The sequence below is a fragment of the Nuphar pumila genome, chromosome 5 (genome assembly GCF_984573655.1).
Source record: "Nuphar pumila chromosome 5, dmNupPumi1.hap1.1, whole genome shotgun sequence".
Classification (NCBI taxonomy): Eukaryota; Viridiplantae; Streptophyta; class Magnoliopsida; order Nymphaeales; family Nymphaeaceae; genus Nuphar; species Nuphar pumila.
This window is the reverse complement of record NC_143253.1, coordinates 130,642,931-130,662,903: the sequence shown is the minus strand read 5'-3', so window position 1 is coordinate 130,662,903 and position 19,973 is coordinate 130,642,931. Positions and strand designations below refer to the sequence as shown.

At 37.7% G+C, this 19,973-nt stretch overlaps 1 protein-coding gene across 1 annotated transcript in view; it reads right to left on the bottom strand.

Moving 5' to 3' along the window:
* The window catches only part of LOC149838734 (VIN3-like protein 2), a 53,803-nt gene that overhangs the window by 10,856 nt on the left and 22,974 nt on the right, over positions 1-19,973 (bottom strand). The window contains exon 2 of the mRNA XM_090006774.1: positions 11,153-11,831. Within this exon, the coding sequence (XP_089862900.1) occupies positions 11,153-11,831 (679 nt within the window). The remainder of the gene's footprint in view (positions 1-11,152; positions 11,832-19,973) is intronic.

Here is a 19,973-nt window from a genome sequence, read left to right as displayed (position 1 = left end):
TTCTATCTAAAGGTGGTTATTCATATTATGTTACTTTTATTGATGATTATACTAGATATGTATGGATTTATTTTCTTAACTTTAAATCGGAAGTTTTTAACTTCTTTAAAGAATTCCATGCAAAAATTCAAAATCAATTTCAAAGTCAAATATCCATTCTTAGATCCGATTCGGGTGGAGAGTACTTATCAAATGATTTTCAATCATATCTAAAACAACATGGCATTTGTCATCAAAAATCTTGCCCAAGAACTCCTCAACAAAACGGTCTAGCGGAAAGAAAACATAGGCATATTTTGGAAACCACTAGATCCTTACTCATTTCTAAAAATATTCCTAAAAATTTTTGGGCCGAAGCCGTGTTAACCTCCACCTATTTAATCAATAGGATGCCATCTTCAAAATTGAATAATATCTCTCCTTATGAAAAACTTTTTAATATGACACCCGACTACAATCGTCTTCGGATTTTTGGGTGTAAATGCTTTGTTATTATACATAAAAGAGATAAATTGTCACCTAAAGCAATAGAATGTGTATTTTTAGGATATGGTGAAAATCAAAAAGACTATAGATGCTTTGATCATAAAAACAATAAGTTATTTGTCTCCAAAGATGTAACCTTTGTAGAAGATGAAAATGGATTTGACATATTGGAAAAATCAAATGAAATTGATTATATGTTTATCAATGATCTTTTAGAAGATTCAAATGATGACTCTTTGAGTCATCCGGAAGTTTTAGAAAATACTCATGATTCTCATGATAATGATGTATCACCAACTAATGGTGACAATCTCCAAGTATACACTCGGCGTGAGGAAGCCCAACCTATTAGTGCTTTAGAAAAATTCTTGCGGCTTAATGAACCCCTAGAAGAAACCTCCCTTAGGCGTTCTTCTAGAGAATCAATTTCACCTAATAGGTTTGTCTCATATGAAACTCTTTCACCTAAATATAGAGCTTGTCTAATAGCCTTGCATTCTTACTATGAACCCTCCCATTATAATCAAGCAAAAAGTATACCTCATTGGGTTGAAGCAATGAAAGTTGAACTAGATGCTTTAAATAAAGCTAAAACTTGGGAAATAGTTCACCTTCCTCCAAATAAGAAAGCTATAGGATGTCGATGGGTCTACAAAGTCAAAACAAAAAGTGATGGTTCCCTAGAGCGTTATAAAGCTAGATTAGTTGCTAAGGGATACTCACAAGAATATGGCATCGATTATGAGGAGACTTTTGCTCCCGTGGCTCGCATGACAAGCGTTAGAACTTTAATTGCGGTAGCATCATCTAAGAAATGGCCTATATTCCAATTAGATGTTAAAAATGCCTTTCTTAATGGTCAGTTGAATGAAGAAGTATATATGGACCCTCCGCCGGGAATCAGTGTTAACCAAGGTCAAACCCTTCGGTTATTAAAAGCTTTATATGGTCTTAAACAAGCCCCTAAGGCTTGGTATGATAGATTTAGTGCTATCATGTTACAATTGGGATTTCGCTCATGTTATACTGACACTGCTCTTTTTGTTAAACATGCAGGTAATAGTATCATCATCCTTCTGCTTTATGTTGATGATATGATCATCACTGGCAATGATGAAAGTGGTATTCTTAAAGTTAAAAATATGTTAAAACATAATTTTGATATGTCTGATCTGGGTTTTCTCAGGTACTTTCTTGGTATAGAAGTTGCATACTCTCCTCGAGGGTATATATTGTCACAGATGAAGCTTGTTGCAGACATATGTTCCAAATCTGGGATTTCAGATGATAAAAAGGTGGAGACTCCCGAGGTTATCAATGTTAAACTACGACTGGAGGATGGAGTTCTGCTGGATGATCCTACGCCCTACAGGCAACTCATAGGCTCCCTCACCTATCTGACTATCACCAGGCTCGATATTGCTCATGCTGTGCACTCTGCAAGCCAATTTCAGCATGCTCCTACATCTGTGCATATGAGTGCTGTGCTCCGGATCATTCGATATATTAAAAATACTTTGACTAAAGGGCTATTCCTATCCTCAATCTCTTCCTTAGATTTACTAGCTTATATTGATGCTGACTGGGAAGGAAACCCAAATGATCGAATCTCAACTACTGGCTTTTGTGTGTTCCTAGGAGATTCGCTAATTGCTTGGAGGTGCAAGAAACAGCAGAAAGTCTCATTGTCTTCTACTGAAGCAGAATACAGGGCTATGACAACCACTACAATGGAGCTTGTGTGGCTTCGAAGTCTTCTTCAAGATATGGGAGTCGAAATTACTGGTGCTTCGAAGCTTTGTTGCGACAACAAAAGTGTCATCTATATTGCCAGCAACCACACCTTTCATGAAAGGACTAAACATATTGAGATGGACTGTCATTATGTACGTGATGAATATCTTCGTGGGACAGTTACACTGCCATATGTCACTTCAGAATATCAACTTGCAGATTTCTTTACCAAAGCCCTGCCTGCTCCTCGCTTCTTGTTCCTTCTTGGCAAACTTTCGGTCATTCCCCCGTAAAGTTTGAGGGGGGGTGTTAAAACATATGTAATAATACCATAATACCCGATAGGGGTATTATGGTCATTTCACAAAGTACCCCATAGGGGTACTTATTTTGTTTCTCTTATTTTACTGTTTTTTATTTTTCTTTTTATTTTTAAAAATGTATTTTTTGGATACCGAAAAGGGGCCCCACAATGGAGTCGTTGGGGCCCCCAACGGTCACATATGTGACTGTTGGGGGCTCCCAACGACTCTATTGGGAGCCCCTTTGGTCTCCTTTTCTTATAAATAGGGGGAACCCCCCATGTATGTGCTATTGCTCTTGAGAGCTCCTCTTCAATAATAGTGATATTATTTTTCATGTGTAGCCTTTTTATAAGGCCTTTCATATATCCCTTAGTGGATTTCCTCTCTTATGCTTGTTGCATTTGTCCGTGTGGGACATAGTGAATGCTTTAGCATTCTTGGATTCTTCCGCATATTTCATTACAGTAGGAGCATGCTGAAACTGGCTTGCAGCATGAACCGCATGAGCTATATCCGAACGGGTGATGGATAGGTAGGTGAGAGAGCCAATCAGTTGGCGATAAGGCATAGGATCTTCAAGGAGAACACCATCTTCAAGTCTGAGTTTTGCATTTATAACTTCTGGGGTCTCGACAGTTTTGGCATCTGAAATCCTTGACTTGGTGCAAATATCAACTGCCAATTTCATTTGCGACAAGATATATCCATGAGGAGAATACGTCACTTCAATACCTAAAAAATATCTCAGATAACCCAAGTCAGACATATCAAAAGTTTCCTTTAGAACGAATTTAACCTCATCTATTCTCTTTTTATCATTCCCTGTGATGATCATGTCATTAACATACAGAAGAAGAATGATTATAAGATCACATGTTTTCTTGACAAAGAGAGCAATGTCAGTATAACAAGATATAAAACCCAAATTAATCAAGACATTGCTAAATTTGTCATACCAAGCTTTAGGAGCTTGTTTTAGACCATATAATGCCTTTTTTAATTTTAAGACTTTTCCATTTATATTCATACCTAGAGGAGGTTCCATATAAATGTCTTCGTTAAGATCACCATTTAAGAATGCATTTTTCATATCAATTTGAAAAATGTTTCATTTCTTAATAGAAACAACAACAATAAGAGCTCGAACACTAGTCATTCTAGCAACAGAGGCAGATGTTTTATCATAATCTACCCCGTATTCTTGAGCAAATCTTTTTGCAACCAATCAGGCCTTATATATTTTCGAAGACCCATCACTTTTGGTTTTAACTTTAAAAACCCATCTACATCCGATGGGTTTCTTCCCGTTATGAAAATCAACAATTTCCCATGTTTGGCCCCTTTTAAGAGCATCTAGTTCAAGTTCCATAGCCTTAACCCAATGATCATATTGTTTAGCTTCATGATAATGAGTCAGTTCATTAAAGGAATGCAAAGCTAATAAGCATGCCCTAAAATTTGGTGAAAAAGATTCATAGGATACAAATCTATTTGGTGCTCTAATGACACGACTTGACCTTCTTTGAGATGATTCTTCCATTGTGTTATTTTGAGAGTATCTCTCAAGAGCACAAGGAGGATTTGCCCCTTCTCTTCTGGAATAAACTTGAATTTGCCTAGATATAGGTTCATTTACATTATCTTGTTGTTCAGAACCCAAATCATCTATATATATTTACTGTTGTTCATTAAAAATTTCTTCAGAACTATTATCACGCGGTAATAAATCAAACAGGAAAGAGTGATCAACCTTTTCATTTGATTTGTGTGAAAATCCATTTTCATCTTCTAAGAAGGTAACATCCTTTGAGATATACAATTTGTTATTTGTTACATCAAAGCACCTATAACTTTTTTGTTTTTCACCATACCCTAAAAATATACATTCAATCGCCCTTGGAGAAAGTTTATCATTTTTGCGAGTTAAGACAAAACATTTACACCAAAAAATCCTTAGCCTTTGGTAATCAGGAGTTATGTTGTAAATCTTTTCAAATGGAGAAAGATTCTTTAGAGAAGATGAGGGAGTTCGATTAATTAAATACACGGAAGTTAGAACCGCCTCAGCCCAAAAAGATTTTGGGATGTTTTTTGAAATCAACAAGGTTCTAGTCGTTTCAATTATGTGCCTATGTTTTCTTTCCGCAAGACCGTTTTGTTGCGGGGTGTTTGGACAAGAACGTTAATGACAAATCTCATTTTCTTTTAAGTAATTTTGAAATTCATTTGACATAAATTCGCCTCCTGAGTCGGATCTAAGGATGGACAAGTTACCTAAGAATTGATTTTTTATCATTGCATGAAATTCTCTAAAAAATGAGAAAACTTCAGATTTCTTACTTAAGAAATAGATCCATGTGAATCTAGAAAAATCATCAATAAACAGAACATAATATGAAAAAACTCCTTTGAATACAACCGGAGAAGGACCCCATACATTAGAATGAATTAATTCAAATGGCCTAGTGGAGACAAAATTTCTTTGAGGAAAGAGAATAGCTTTAGATTTTCCAAAGATACAATCCTTACAAGACATGTGATTGTTTTTACAAGAATTGCTTAAAAAAGGAAAGAGAGACATCTTTAGAAAATTAAGGTGGCCAAGTCTCTTATGTCAAATATCAATACTTTTAGCATTTACAAAATTACAAAATGACTTGGTTGGAAGAAACAAAAAATCCATGTAGTAAAGATCACCCCTTCTATGGCCGCGTCCAATCAACTTCTCTGACTGGAGATCCTGCACGATGCTACCTTTGGGTGAGAAAGAGACTTGGCAACCGTGATCGGCAATTTGAGAAACTGAGAGAAGATTTAGATTGATTTTTGGAACTCTTTTGAAATAAAATTTTGATTAAAATCAAGTGTCCCAATACAATCAATTTTTAAAGATGTCCCATCAGCCGTTGAAACATATGAAGGTATGGGGTCGGTAAACACATTTGATAAAGTATTTTTATGAGATGTCATATGAAAAGATGTGTCAGAGTCAAGAATCCACATACCTGGGGGTGATGAAGAGCAGGCAACTGCGGCACCCAAGGTAGAGGAAGATGAATTTTTTAGAAGGTGTTGGAGAACTTTGGAGATTTGATTGAGAGCTACTTTAATATCACCTCCATCTTCCTCTCTTTTTGAAGCATTTTCTTCAACGACGGCAACCTTAGCTTTAAGCTTGGGACAAACAGGCTTAATGTGCCCCGGTTCATTACAAAAGTGACATATGATACATCTTCTATTGTTCTTTCCAAAATGAGGAGGTCTATAGGTTTTAACATTATTTTCGGGCCTAGTAACGGCCAATACATCATCATTCTTTAGGGAAATGCCAAGACGAGTTTCGGCATGGCATATTTCCGCAAGAGCATCTTCAATAGGTAGAGCTTTGCTACAATGAAGAAGAAATGTCCGAACTTGCTCAAACTCCGGTCTAAGGCCATGGATGAATTGGAAAAAAATGCTCTTTTTCAACTTGTTCCCTTCTTAATTCAATATCTTTCGGAGCCACCCATTTAGGTTCAAGGAGGGCAAGCTCATCCCAAAGAGGAGTAAGAGCACTAAAATAATCCCGGACACTCATGTCCCCTTGTTTGGTAGATCTAATTTTTTCTTGACAAAAGAATTGCCTAACAAGGTCCTTTTGGGTATACATACCCTTAAGAAAGAACCATGCCTCATTGGCTCTTCTAAATTTTGCAATATTGGCACAATTCTTTAGATCAACATTGTTCATGAACCATGCCAAAATTTTGGCATGGTTACTTTCCCAATCCTCTAATTTGGATTGGTGATCATTGATTGGCTTGATGCGCTCATCACCATCCAAAGTTTTTTCAACATCCCCTTCCATTTCAGTGAGATTAAGAGAAGGTTCGGGAGAGGTTCCCATAACAAAACCCCAAAGTTTCTTACCTCTTAAGTGATTCTCCATAGCGGAAGCCCACATGAGATAATTGGATCCATTGAGCTTAAAAGAGAGCTCTACCTTTGATTCGGACTCCATAGATACCAAAGAGGATACCGTTCTTCAAATAAGTTAAGAGGCACGCTTCCCAAAGGCTTCAACAAGAATGCAAGATCACCAACCTTGCTCTAATACCATGCAATGAAAGATGCGGAAGCACCAACATGCGAATAGAGGAGAAGCAAGGAAGCCAACAACACAAGCACACAATGTGCAAAAGAGAACACAAGCACAATACAAGTGCAAATAACCCACTAAGGGGTGAAAAGCCTTCAAAGGAAAAAATAAATTTATTGAAAGAGAGAAAAGGAGAGGATAAAGGCCATACATGAATGAGGGAGGAGCCCTCAATTTATAGAGAAGGGAGGACCCAAGGGACCACATAGAGGGGCTCCCTTCTAGCCGTTGGGAGCCCCAAACGGTCATATTTATGATCGTTTGGGGCCCCAACGACTAGAAGGTGGGGCCCCTTTATGTGGTCCAAAACTAATAAATAAAAGGAAAAAATAAAAAAGGAAAAAGGAAAAAAAAAGAAAAGAAAAAATATTTAAAAGTAAAATACATAGTGATATTACCAAAATACCCCTATTGGGTATTTTGGTTATACAACAGAATTATATACTTAAATATATAAATTTAAGTATATAATTTAACAAGAATATACCCTCTAGGAAAGTAAACAACTTCAATACCTAAGAAATATCTTAGAAAACCCAAATCAGACATATCAAAATTTTCTTTTAAAACATTCTTAATATTAGTAACTCCTTGTTTGTCACTTCTAGTTATAATCATGTCATCTATGTACAGTAAAATAATAACAACCTTAGAACCTGTACTTTTGACAAAACGAGCAGTGTCAGTATAGCAAGAATAGAAGTTCAGATGAGTAATTACATTATTAAATCTATCATACTAGGCCTTAACAACCTATTTAAGATCATACAAGGCCTTTTTAAGTCTAAAAGGTTTACCTTTTTCAATACCAAATCCTAGCGGAGGATCCATATAAACCTCATCATTTAATTCACCATTGATAAATACATTTTTAACATCAAGTTTATATGGGTTATTTTTGAATTGATGAAATGAGTATGAGGGTCCTAGCAATAGTCATCCTAGCTAATGGAGTAAAGGTTTCTTCATAGTCAATTCCATATTCTTAGGAATATCCCTTGGCCACTAACCTAGCTTTATACCTTTCTAGGGACCCATCACTCTTGGTTTTAACCTTAAAAACTCATTTGCATCCTATAACTTTCTTTCCTAGTGGTAATGAAGCTACTTTCCAAGTCTTAGCATTTTTTAGGGCATCTAGTTCTATATTCATGGCTTCAACCCATTGTGGAGGATTTTTGGCTTCGTTATAGTGTGTGGGTTCATAGTAGGAGTGAAAAGCTATTAAGCATGCTCTATAGTTTGGTGATAAAATATCATAAGATACAAACCTACTTGGTAGGACAGAGGCACGATTGGATCTTATAAGTGGGATTTCTTCTATAGAAGAGTTACTGAATAATTTTCTAAAGCACTTGAAAGATTTTTTGTTCATGCCGGGTATAAACTTGTATGGGTCTATCAATGATATCATCATTTCTTAATGATGATTCATTTTCTTCATTATTATTTAAAGAAACATCACAAGAAGTAAGTTCTTCGTGTGGCAAGAGGACAAACAAGAAGGTGCAATCAATTTTCTCTTTCTCTTTAATTTTCTCAAGTCCACTTTCTTTCTCTAAGAAGGTCACATCCTTAGAGACATAAAGTTTGTTATTCTTAAAGTCAAAACATCTATAGCCTTTTTGGTTTTCTCCATAACCAAGGAAGGCACATTCAAAGGCTTTGGTAGATAATTTATCTTTTTTATGTAAGAGAACAAAACACTTACAACCAAACACACATAATCTCTTAAAATCGGATGTTCTTTCGGATAATTTTTCATATGGAGAAACATTTTGTAAAAATGAAGAGGGCATTCTATTTATCAAATAGGTTGATGTTAGAACGGCCTCGGCCTGAAAACTTTTTGAAATATCTTTAGAGATAGGTAGGGTCATAACGGTTTTCATAATATGCCTATATTTTCTTTTAGTTAGTCCATTTTGTTTCGAGGTTCTAGGACAAGAGTTTTTATGACAAATTTCATTTTGTTTTAAATAGTTTTGAAATTTATTGGATAAGTATTCACCACCCAAGTCGAATCTAAGAATGAAGATATCTTTTTTAAATTGTTTTTTGACAATCATATGAAATTCTTTAAAGAAAGAGAATACATCGGATTTGAAATTAAGGAAGTAGATCTACACATATCTAGTAAAGTCATCAATAAATGTAATATAATATGAATAACCTCCTTTTGATATGACCAGAGAAAGTCCCCACACATCTGAATATACTAATTCAAAAGGCCTTTTAGAGACATTCTATTAAGAAAATAGATATATTTCATTTTGCCAAAAATACAATATTTGCAAATTAAATCTTTTTCATTACAATTTTTTTTCTCAAAAGGAAAAAGATACATCTTTGAATAACTTGGATGTCTAAGTCTTATGCCAAGTTTCAATATCTTTATCTTGGGCATAGTTACAAAGGATTTCAAAGAAAGATTTAAAAAATACATAAAGTAGAGATCTCCCTCTCTTAAGGCCTTGCTCAATCTGCTTCCCAGATCAGAGATTTGAGAAACTCGAAAAAGATTTAAATTTAACTTTGGAACCACCCTAACTTTTGAAACACAATTTTTTTGAGAAGAGTTTAAGGTTGCAATATTTTAACTTGCAAAGATGTTCCATCGGCAGTACAAAAAATCAAATAAGATATTCTCATGCAATGTCATATAAAAGGAGGCTGACGAATCAAGAATCCAAGAACACATACTTAGAGGAGAGGATAAGGCTATAGCGGCAACCGAAGTTGATGAAGATTTGAGTAATTGTTAAAGTGTCTTCGATAGTTGAGAAAGAGAAAAAGTGTCTCCTCTTTTAATTGTTTCTTCTCTCTTCGGTGTGGATTCTTTAACGGAATCCACCTTGTTTTTGGAGGTGTCATTGAGCTTGGGACAATTAGGTCTTATGTGTCCCAGTTCATGACAATGATGACAAATAGTTTTCTTATAGCCATCATTATAGCTATTATTTCTATTATAGTTATTTTACCTCCCAAAGTGTAAAGGCTTATAAGTCTTCACATGATTGTCGAGTTTAGAAACCGCCAATACTTCATCTCCTCCTTTAATTATACCAAGATGAGTTTCTTCTTGGCATATTTTGGCAACCACATCTTCTAAAGGAAGTTTAGATCTATAGAGAAGAAAGATCTAACTTGTTCAAATTCGGGCCGAAACCCATGTAAAAATTAGAAAAAGTATTATTTTTCCATTTGTTTTCTTCATTAGCAACCCATTTGGGTTCAAGAAGTGCCAACTCATCCCATAGAGGTCCAAGTGCACTAAAATAATCGCAGACATTCATGTCCCCTTGTTTGATGGTTCATATTTTCTCTTGCAAGAAAAATTGTCTTGTAAGATATTTTTTGGTATACATACCCTTAATAAAGAACCATGTTTCATTGGCTTTACGAAATTTTGCAATGTTGGCACATATTTTAAGTTCAACATTATTCATAAACCATACAAGATTTTTTTCATGGTTACTTTCCTAATCTTCCACCTTAGATTGATGATCTTGAATAGCTTTCATTCAAGCATCTCCTTCTAAAGCCTTTTATTGATCTCCTTCAGTTTGGTGAGCTTGAGTTGAGGTTCTGGTATAGTGTCCATCACATATCCCCAAAGCTTTTTTTTTAGGTTAATTTCTATCGCAGATGCCCACACTATTTAGCTAAAAGATAGATCAATTTTTTGTTTATGCTCCATTTTGAGTGGTAGAAGAGAGAAAGAGAGAAAGAAAAGAATGTGAAAGAACACGTCCACTTTAGTCACCACAAGCACACGAACACTTGATGATGCTTTCCCACAATCACGAACACTTGATGGTCACTTTCCACAAGACCCAGAGCACCATGTAACGAAGCATGCAAAATTACAACAAAAAGTGCATAAGCACATACACAAGTCCAAGAATGGACAATACAAAGGCACAAATGCACAATACAAGCACAAAAATGCATACAATGACTTCAAAGAGTCTTATAACAAAACACAAAAGTAAAGAATAAAGTCTTTATTGAATGAAAACGCTTAAGAAAGCATTAAGATATAAGGGAGGGGATCAACCCCAATACAACTAAGAGATGGCTTGGGCTCTATTGGGAAGTCCCAAATAGATTGAGTCATTGGGAGTATGTGACCGTTGGGGAGTCCCAACGACTCTATGGCCTTTTGACCATAGAGCCCATGCCCCATTTACATAAAACTAAAAAAACTGTTCCTAGTGAACAGCACTATTACATTATAAAAAAGACCAAAATGCCCTTCAAGAGCAATACAAAAAACTAACTGTATATATATGATTATATATATAATCATATATAACCTATTTTAACAGCAAGAACATAGACACCTATCATGCCTAAGAACTAGATATAATACTAAGAATCAAGTAGTAAAACAACAGCTTTATGCAGAAAATTATTGTAGAACATTTTCCAACAGAACACGCCAATAGCCAAGGGATTATGAATAAAAGGATCAGCTCATTACCCGAGGAGACCATTCACTTTTCCACATGATACACAGTAGAAACTCCCATCCAATCTGGGATACCGCCCATTCTTAGAAATGCCTGCCTTGTCATGCTTAAAGGCACATTCAAGATGATAAGACACCCCACAAAAACCATCCTGAGTAGGGGTATCAGAACCGCAAACCAACCAAAGACTAGGGTCCTTGTTGTCATCGTAACGGTGACAAATACAACAAGAACACCTCTTACAAAAGGCATCATCTGGCTTCATATTAGCTCTGCATACTAAATTCTGACACAGAATGACATTGACATTTTCTGGCTTATCATTACTCATTGATGTGTTACTTGAATCAACAGGCGGTTGTAGTGGATGATCCTTTTTTTTTCGTCTTTTGGAGCTGCTTGGACTGCTATCTGGTGAGGGTGGGGATATGGAAAGTTTATCAGCAGTACATTTTCCTGCTTTCTTCTCAGAGACTAGTCTGAGAAGATGCTCAATCATTTTAGTCTTTGTTATGCCTGTGTATTTCCTCTCCTTGCCCATTTCTGCACAAATGAGTTGTAGGAGATCTCGACGTGTCCAGGATTGAAGAAGGTCAGGTGCACCTTCTGACCACTGTGAGATCTCATATACTAGTTGCCGCTTCTCCTCTAAGCTCATTTCAGTGCATTTTGCTGGATCAAGTACATTTCCTGGATAATACAAAATTTAAAGTCATATAGTCATATTAGCCAGAGGAATTGACAACAGCGTAGGAAACTTGAGACATTCATCAATATCCACATACTATTAACAAACAACACTATGCTTTCTGTTCATATTAGGAATTATCATGCTTGCACTTCATGATAGGGATGTATAAATCTTTTGAGAGCTGATGTTATACCAGGACATCGAGATTCCAAGTAATTGGAAAAGGCATATTTCATTTCTCATTCATAGTAGTGGGCATAGCATTAGAATGACAGAGACTTCACTTAATGCATTTAATGTCAATGGTGTTTTTAAAGGGAAAGCAAATACCTTGGAACCCATACCTAAGAAAGCAAAAATGAAAGCATTCGTAAAGTCAGACAGGAATTAAGTGCTGAAACATTTGTTTTTGTATTAAGGATGCCATCAGAGATGAATCCATCTTATGGATCAGTTTAGGAAAATGAGATGGACCATACAGAAAATCTGACAAAGGGAATCTACATGCGGGAGAGAGAGAAAAACAGTTTCTACTAATAACTATTAAATGTGGTATGAGAATTTTTTTTTTGTAACATGCAAGCAATCAAATAACAAATTGAAACAAACATACATGGTATCTGGTGTTAAAGTGTGTCCACACACACACACACACACACACACACACACACACACATATATATATATATATATATATATATATATATATATATATATATATATATTGTTAAAACATATGTAATAATACATATATATATATATATAAATATATATAGATGTATTCATCATAATACCCGATAGGGGTATTATGGTCTTTTCACATGTACCCGATAGGGGTACTTGTTTTGTTTCTTTTTATTTTTCTGTTTTTTATTTTTTAGAACTTTTATTTGGGATACTAAAGGGGCCCCACAATGGAGTCGTTGGGGGCTCCCAACGACTCTATTGGGAGCCCCCTTTAGTCTCCCTTGGCTTATAAATAGGAGGAACCCCCTTGTATCTTGTATTGCTTCTTAGAGAGCTCCTCTCCAATAAAAGGGGTATTTATTTTATGCGTGTAGCCTTGTTGTAAGGCCTTTCGTATATCCCTTAGTGGATTTCCTCTCTTATGCTTGTTTCTTTTGTCCGGTGTTGGACATAGTGAATGCATTGGTATTCTTGAATTTGTCCGCATACTTTATTACATGGTATCAGAGCTGTTGAGAATAGGTGGTTTTATGTTAAGTAATAGGTGGTTTTATGTTAAGTACTCTTATATTAGAGTCTTTTTTATTTTTACTCTTATAAGGATTTAGATGTAATTTCTCTTTTTTGCCTCTCTCTATTTAATATAGAGAGAAGCCCTAATCAAGTTTAAGTGATTGAGTTTTCTGTGCAGCCATCTCTCTCTCTCTCTCTCTCTCTCTCTCCAGGTGGCTGCCCCTGTCTACATGGTATCAAAGCTTGCGATCTCGGGAGCGTGATTTCGAAGAGGACTGATCGTCACCAACGAAAAAAAAAATTTCAGACTGCGAAAAAAATTATATCAGGTTTGATGTTGCACTAGTGGGAAGATCTGATAACAGATCTGGGATGTCACCCAGATCTGTCGTCAGATCTAAGGATGGATCTTACCCAGATCTGCCGTGATCTCCTGGAGCTGTAAACAGATTTTATCTGTTTTTTTTTTTTTTTATCGCCTGGCGTGATTTTCTGGAGCATGATGAGTTCCTGTTGATGCGTGCATGCTGTGATTGACGTGCTGCTATTTGGGTAACGCAGCAGGCTTCTGTGCTGCTGTATCGCAGCCGAGAGTTGTTGGCTGTTCCGGACTGTTCCTGCCACGCAGCAAGTGTTTGTGATATTGCGTGCCAGCCGAGAGTGTCATATTTTTCTGTGCTGATTGCGTGACTACCGTGATTCTGATTTTTTTTTGTTGTGTGCCATCGAGATATGATTGATCTATTTAATTGTTTGAAGACTGATTGTCAGTTATGCTCTATATGTTTTGGAAACAGCAGTTGTCGTATTCGTATGCTTTGCAACTGAATAGTATTGTTGGTCGTGGTGTGTTTGGGTGCAGCAATGGTCTTAACTCCCTGCTGGGGTGAGTTGTGTTTCGTGCTGTATTAGTTTCAGCTATACATTTGTCGTGGAAGCAACAGGAGTGATTACCTGCTGGTTGTGGACTGTTTTGTGGAAACAGCAGGGTTGCTTCCTTATAGTGGTGGAAAACTCTACTTAAATACTTGTTGTTCTAGAGAACAGTATGGCTGAAAGTTCGAAATATGATTCGAAAATGGAACAGATTGGGGAGTATAAGGCTTTTGCCAACCCCTTCTCATATGGCTCTTCCGTTAGGTTGAATGAAACCAACTATGCCCGATGGTCCAGAACTTTTATGATGTCGATATCTGGACATCGTCGAAAACACATTTTGTTGGAAGGCGAACCCACTGAAAAGTTGGGAAAATATGTTACTTGGGATGAAGATAATGACATAGTTATGTCATGGATCATGAATAGTGTTGAACCCCATATTGCAAATGGATTGATCTACTATAATTCAACAAAACTGATGTGGGACAATCTTCGTGATACATACTCACAAGAAACGAATGTGAGTCGTATCCTGCAAGTCGAACAAGAAATATATAATTTACAACAGGGAAATCAGACCTTAGCCCAGTATTATGCTTCTGTCAAAGCTGCGTTTGAAAGACTTAATGCTCACAGGCCTCTTTGTTGCTCGAAGCAAAAGGATCATCAAGAACAAACCATGGTTGCTCGTTTTCTTACAGGGCTTTCTTCAGATTTTTCTGTTGCAAAAGTTCAAATGTTGACTGGATCAGATGTTCCCACTCTTGCTGATGCTTATAATCGTCTGAGTAGACTTGCGATCTCTCTGCCACAGTCTCAGCCTATAACTCAGTCATCTGCTCTTGTTGTCCCATCTAGTTATGGGCGTGGAAATATTCAGAATATCAGAGGACGAGGACGTGGACGTGGTATGGGAGGCAGAGGAAAGCTTCAATGTACATTCTGTGGAAAATCTGGACATTTAGAAGATCGTTGCTGGGATAAGCATGGTCGGCCAACATCTTCTTCATCAAAGTCATATACTCCTAAAGCAAATGTGACTACTCTCGAGGCAACAAATGTACAAGAGAATATCGCTGAAAATGAAAGCAGTATCACCCTTAGTCTTGCAGAATATGATGAGCTGATAGCTCTTCGACCTCCTGTAGCTGGTGTTGCATATTCAACCGGAAATCATCTTCATCCGACTGATAGTAAGTGGGTTATTGACTCTGGTGCTTCCAGACATTTGTGTGGAAATTCACATGTTTTTTCAGATCTTAAGGATGTTAAGGCTCAGCTTGGAGTCTCCTTAGCCGATGGGAGCTCCTCCCCGGTTGCTGGTCAGGGAAATATTTTTATATCCTCCTCATTACAGTTGAATAATGTTCTTCATGCCCCAAACTTTCCTCAAAGTTTACTCTCTATTAGTTGCCTTATAAAAGAAAAAAAATGTAGAGTGATTTTTGATCAAATGGGTTGTCATTTTCAGGATTTGCTGACGGGGAAGAAGATTGGTGGAGGCTATGAAGAAAATGGAATTTACTACTTACATCATCCAATGGGTTATGTTAATGCTGCAGTGGAACATTCACTCAGTCCTGTTCAGTGGCATCGTCGTCTTGGTCATCCTTCATTGTCAAAACTTCGGTCGGTCTTTCCTCAGATTCCTTCCACCACATCATTTCAGTGTGAAGCATGTCAGTTGGGCAAGCATCATCGAAGTTCGTTCCCTTCTAGTCAGAGTCAGTCTAGTAATAAATTGTTTGAACTTCTTCATGCAGATGTATGGGGTCCTAGTAAGATTCCTACTAGGACTCAGTGTCGTTATTATCTTGTTATTGTTGATGATTTCTCTAAGTTATCATGGGTTTTTTTAATAAAAGAACGATCTGAAGTTCCAAGTCTTATCAAATCCCTAATTCTTGAAATAAAAACTCAGTTTGAATCTATTGTCAAGATTGTTCGCACTGATAATGCTCTCGAGTTTAAATCAAAAGGTCTGTTACAATTTTACCAAGATCATGGCATCCAACCACAAACTTTTTGTGCCTATTCATCTCAACAAAATGGGGTGGCTGAGCGAAAACATCGGCACCTCCTTGATGTTGCCAGGACCATTATGATTCAATCTAATGTTCCTGCGTTATACTGGGGTGATGCGATTACCACTGCTTGCTATCTGATCAACCGCATGCCTTCGTCTTCTGTGGGTGATCAAATTCCATTACATATCCTCAAACCTAATGCTCCACTTTTTCCTTTATCACCAAAAATATTTGGATGTGTTTGTTTTGTGCACAAACTTCGCCCTGACCGTGATAAATTAGCTGCTCAAGCTACAAAATGCATATTTATCGGTTATCCCAAAAATCAAAAGGGCTATCGATGTTATGATCCTACTTCTCGCCGAGAGTATGTCAGTGCGGATGTATCTTTCCTGGAATCCTCTCCATATTACTCCATTTCCGGTTCCCCGTTGCAGGTTGGTCCAACTGAGTCTTTTCCATTACCTATACCTCCTTTTCCTTTGGAATTTGTGCCCTCATTACCAAACCAAACTTCATCCTCTTCCAGATTTAATAATCCACCATTGGTATATGTGCGTAGAGCCCCACTTCCGCAAGAGCCTTCATCTTCTTCTTCTCCTAAGGTAAGTTCTACTGACAATTGTGATCTTCAGGATGATGATAACAGGCCTATTGCTCTACGAAAGGGGACAAGACAATGTACCTTATATCCCATATCTCACTTTGTCTCCCATGCCAGAATTGGACATCAGATGAAGTCGTTTATCTCAGCCTTATCTGCTGAAACTATTCCTCTGAACTATCAACAGGCAAAACTTGATACTCGTTGGAAGTTGGCTATGCAAGAAGAAATGACAGCTTTAGTATCTCAGCATACCTGGGATCTAGTTGATTCTTCAGCAGATGCTGACATTGTTGGATGTAAATGGGTATATACAATAAAGTACAAATCTGATGGTTCTATTGAAAGGTACAAGGCCAGATTAGTCGCGAAAGGGTATACTCAGACATATGGAATTGACTTCTTTGAAACTTTTTCTCCTGTTGCACGGATGGGTACCATCCGTCTTGTTCTCTCAGTAGCTGTTCAGCATGGTTGGAACTTGTGTCAATTAGATGTGAAAAATGCATTTCTATATGGGGATCTATCTGAGACCGTTTACATGCAACAACCTCCAGGTTTCGAGGTTGAGGGGGAGTGTCAGAAGGTGTGCAGATTGAGAAAGGCGATTTATGGCTTGAAACAAAGTCCTCGTGCATGGTTTCAAAAGTTGTTTGACGTGATGTCCAGATTTGGCTTTAATAGATCAGCAGCAGATCATACACTTTTTATAAAGAAAACTAGTTCTGGCATAGTTGTTATGGTGGTATATGTGGATGACATCATTCTTACAGGAGATGATGTGAAAGCTATTGAAGCCACAAAGGCTCATCTTTAAAAACACTTTGTTACAAAAGACCTTGGGTCACTCAGGTATTTTCTGGGTATAGAAGTCGCTAGAAGCCGTGAAGGGATGGTTTTGTCTCAACGGAAGTATGTTCTTGACTTATTAAATGAAACGGGCATGTTGGGAGCTAAACCAGCAAATATTCCCATGGACCATAAAGTTCAATTGTTTGAAGAAGGGTCAAAGCCAGTTGATAGCAAAAGCTATCGCTCCCTAGTAGGAAAGTTATTATATGTAACTGTTACCAGACCAGATATTGCTTTAGCAGTAAGCAAAGTTAGCCAGTTTATGGATAAACCAACTGAGGTACACTGGAATGCAGCCATAATGATTCTCAGATATCTAAAATCTTCTCCTGGAAAGGGGTTATTGTTCAGGAAAGGTGGAACTCTGGAGATAGTAGCCTATTCTGATGCTGACTATGCTGGATCTGTAGTAGATAGAAAGTCTACCACAGGATTCTGTGTGTTTTTGGGAGACAACTTGATTTCATGGAGAAGTAAGAAACAAAATGTGGTTTCCAGGTCAAGTGCAGAATCAGAATATCGGGCTATGGCCCAAACAGCTGCTGAATTGATATGGGTTCGCACTGTTCTTCATGATCTTCAGGTGAAGGTTTCCTCTCCAATGACCATGATGTGTGATAACAAAGCGGCAACATATATAGCAAACAATCCTGTCTTTCATGAGGGAACAAAGCACATTGAGGTTGATTGTCACTATGTAAGAGATATGATTCAAGCTGGGCATATCACTACAAAATACCTAAAGTCGGAAGACCAAGTTGCAGATATGTTTACAAAGCCTCTTGCTAGGCCAAATTTCTCCAAATGTTGTGACAAGCTGAGCATGATTGATATCTATGCTCCAGCTTGAGGGGGAGTGTTGAGAATAGGTGGTTTTATGTTAAGTAATAGGTGGTTTTATGTTAAGTACTCGTATATTAGAGTCTTTTTGATTTTTACTCTTATAAGGATTTAGATGTAATTTCTCTTTTTTGCCTCTCTCTATTTAATATAGAGAGAAGCCCTAATCAAGTTTAAGTGATTGAGTTTTCTGTGCAGCCGTCTCTCTCTCTCTCTCTCTCTCTCTCTCTCTCTCTCTCTCTCTCTCTCTCTCTCTCTCTCTCTCTCCACAGGTGGCTGCCCCTGTCTACAAGAGCCATACGATTCTCTAAGGTGAAATCTTGTCTCTCTCTACTTCCGTTCTATTTCACATCTTCATTTTGTAGCAATGGAAGTCAAGATCGACCTATCATTCAAGCTTAATGGGAAAAATTACATAATGTGGGCATCCGCAATAGAGAATAATCTCAAAGGCAAGAAGCTTTGGGGTTATGTAATGGGAACCATTCCGGAACCCCATGTAACAACCACAAATTTTACACTAAAACTTAAAGAATTATGTGGATTTGGGCCTGGGATCCGTTATTGGATCCAAAAGAAAAATGTGCATATTTGAGTATTTTAGTAATACTATATAAATAAATAAGTAATAATAATATTTTTTTTTAAAAACCATTGTTGGACTCAAGTGGATCCAACTCCTGGATCCACTGCTATTCACGCGACCCGGATCCAAACCGCAATCGGATCCGGCATCGCAGGTCGTGGGTCGGACCCAGATCCGACCCACACCCTGTTAAATTAAAAGAGGGGTTAATAAGGGGGCAACCCGATATGGGTTGCCCGATAAAAAAAATTTGAGAGGGGAAAACCCTCTCCCCTGAGATATCGGGTGTTAGGGTTCAGCCGAACCCTAACACATAAGGAGATGGGAGGTGGGGGAGCACACCGCAGCCGCCGGGAGGAGGAGGAGCTCCTTCCTTTTCGGGAGGCCACCCACCTACAAAGGAGGGACCCCGAACCCTCTTTCCTCTCTCTCTCGCCATCCCCTTTCTCTCTCTTCTCTCTCTAACCCTCGGATTCCCCTCCCCCGAGCTCGGGCCTGCTGTTTGAAGCCGTGTCAGGAGACGCAACCGACCTCTCCGGTGGCGGTGCTGTCCAGGCCAACCGACCCCTCTCGTAGCTGCCGCAACAACTTCACCGGAAAATGGTAGGGTTTCTCTAATTTTTCTTCAAGTCGATCATGGATTGGGTGGGGTGTGGGTTGTCAAAAACCTAAAACGACTGATTTAAGGGGGGTTTTGGTTGCCGGACAGTCAATAAGATCGGAGATTGGGGGAAACTGGGTTTTTCTTACCGATTGGGTGTTTTGCTTCATTCTCGGATTAGATACATTGACCGAAAGTTAGATGGAAAAATCTATCTCCTTTTTTATCAAAAAACCCTAGTTTGAACTAGGTTTTTCTTGACCTTGGTCTGTGGGTTTTTCTTCAATCCTTCCAAGTCTGAAAATGTGCATGACTGTGTCAAATTAGGATCTGATATTGCGTTGAATCATAGCTGCAATCATTTTGTATACTTGAATAATGAATACAACATGCCTTAAATTAATAGTTTCTGTACGGGTAGCATTAATGTCTTACTACTGTGTGTATGGATATGTGTAGGGTTATTGATTTTACTAATCTAACTTGTGGGAGAACCTAACAACTAGCTACTTTTGTTTTTGGGTCCAGCCGAGTTATCTTGATTCCCACCAT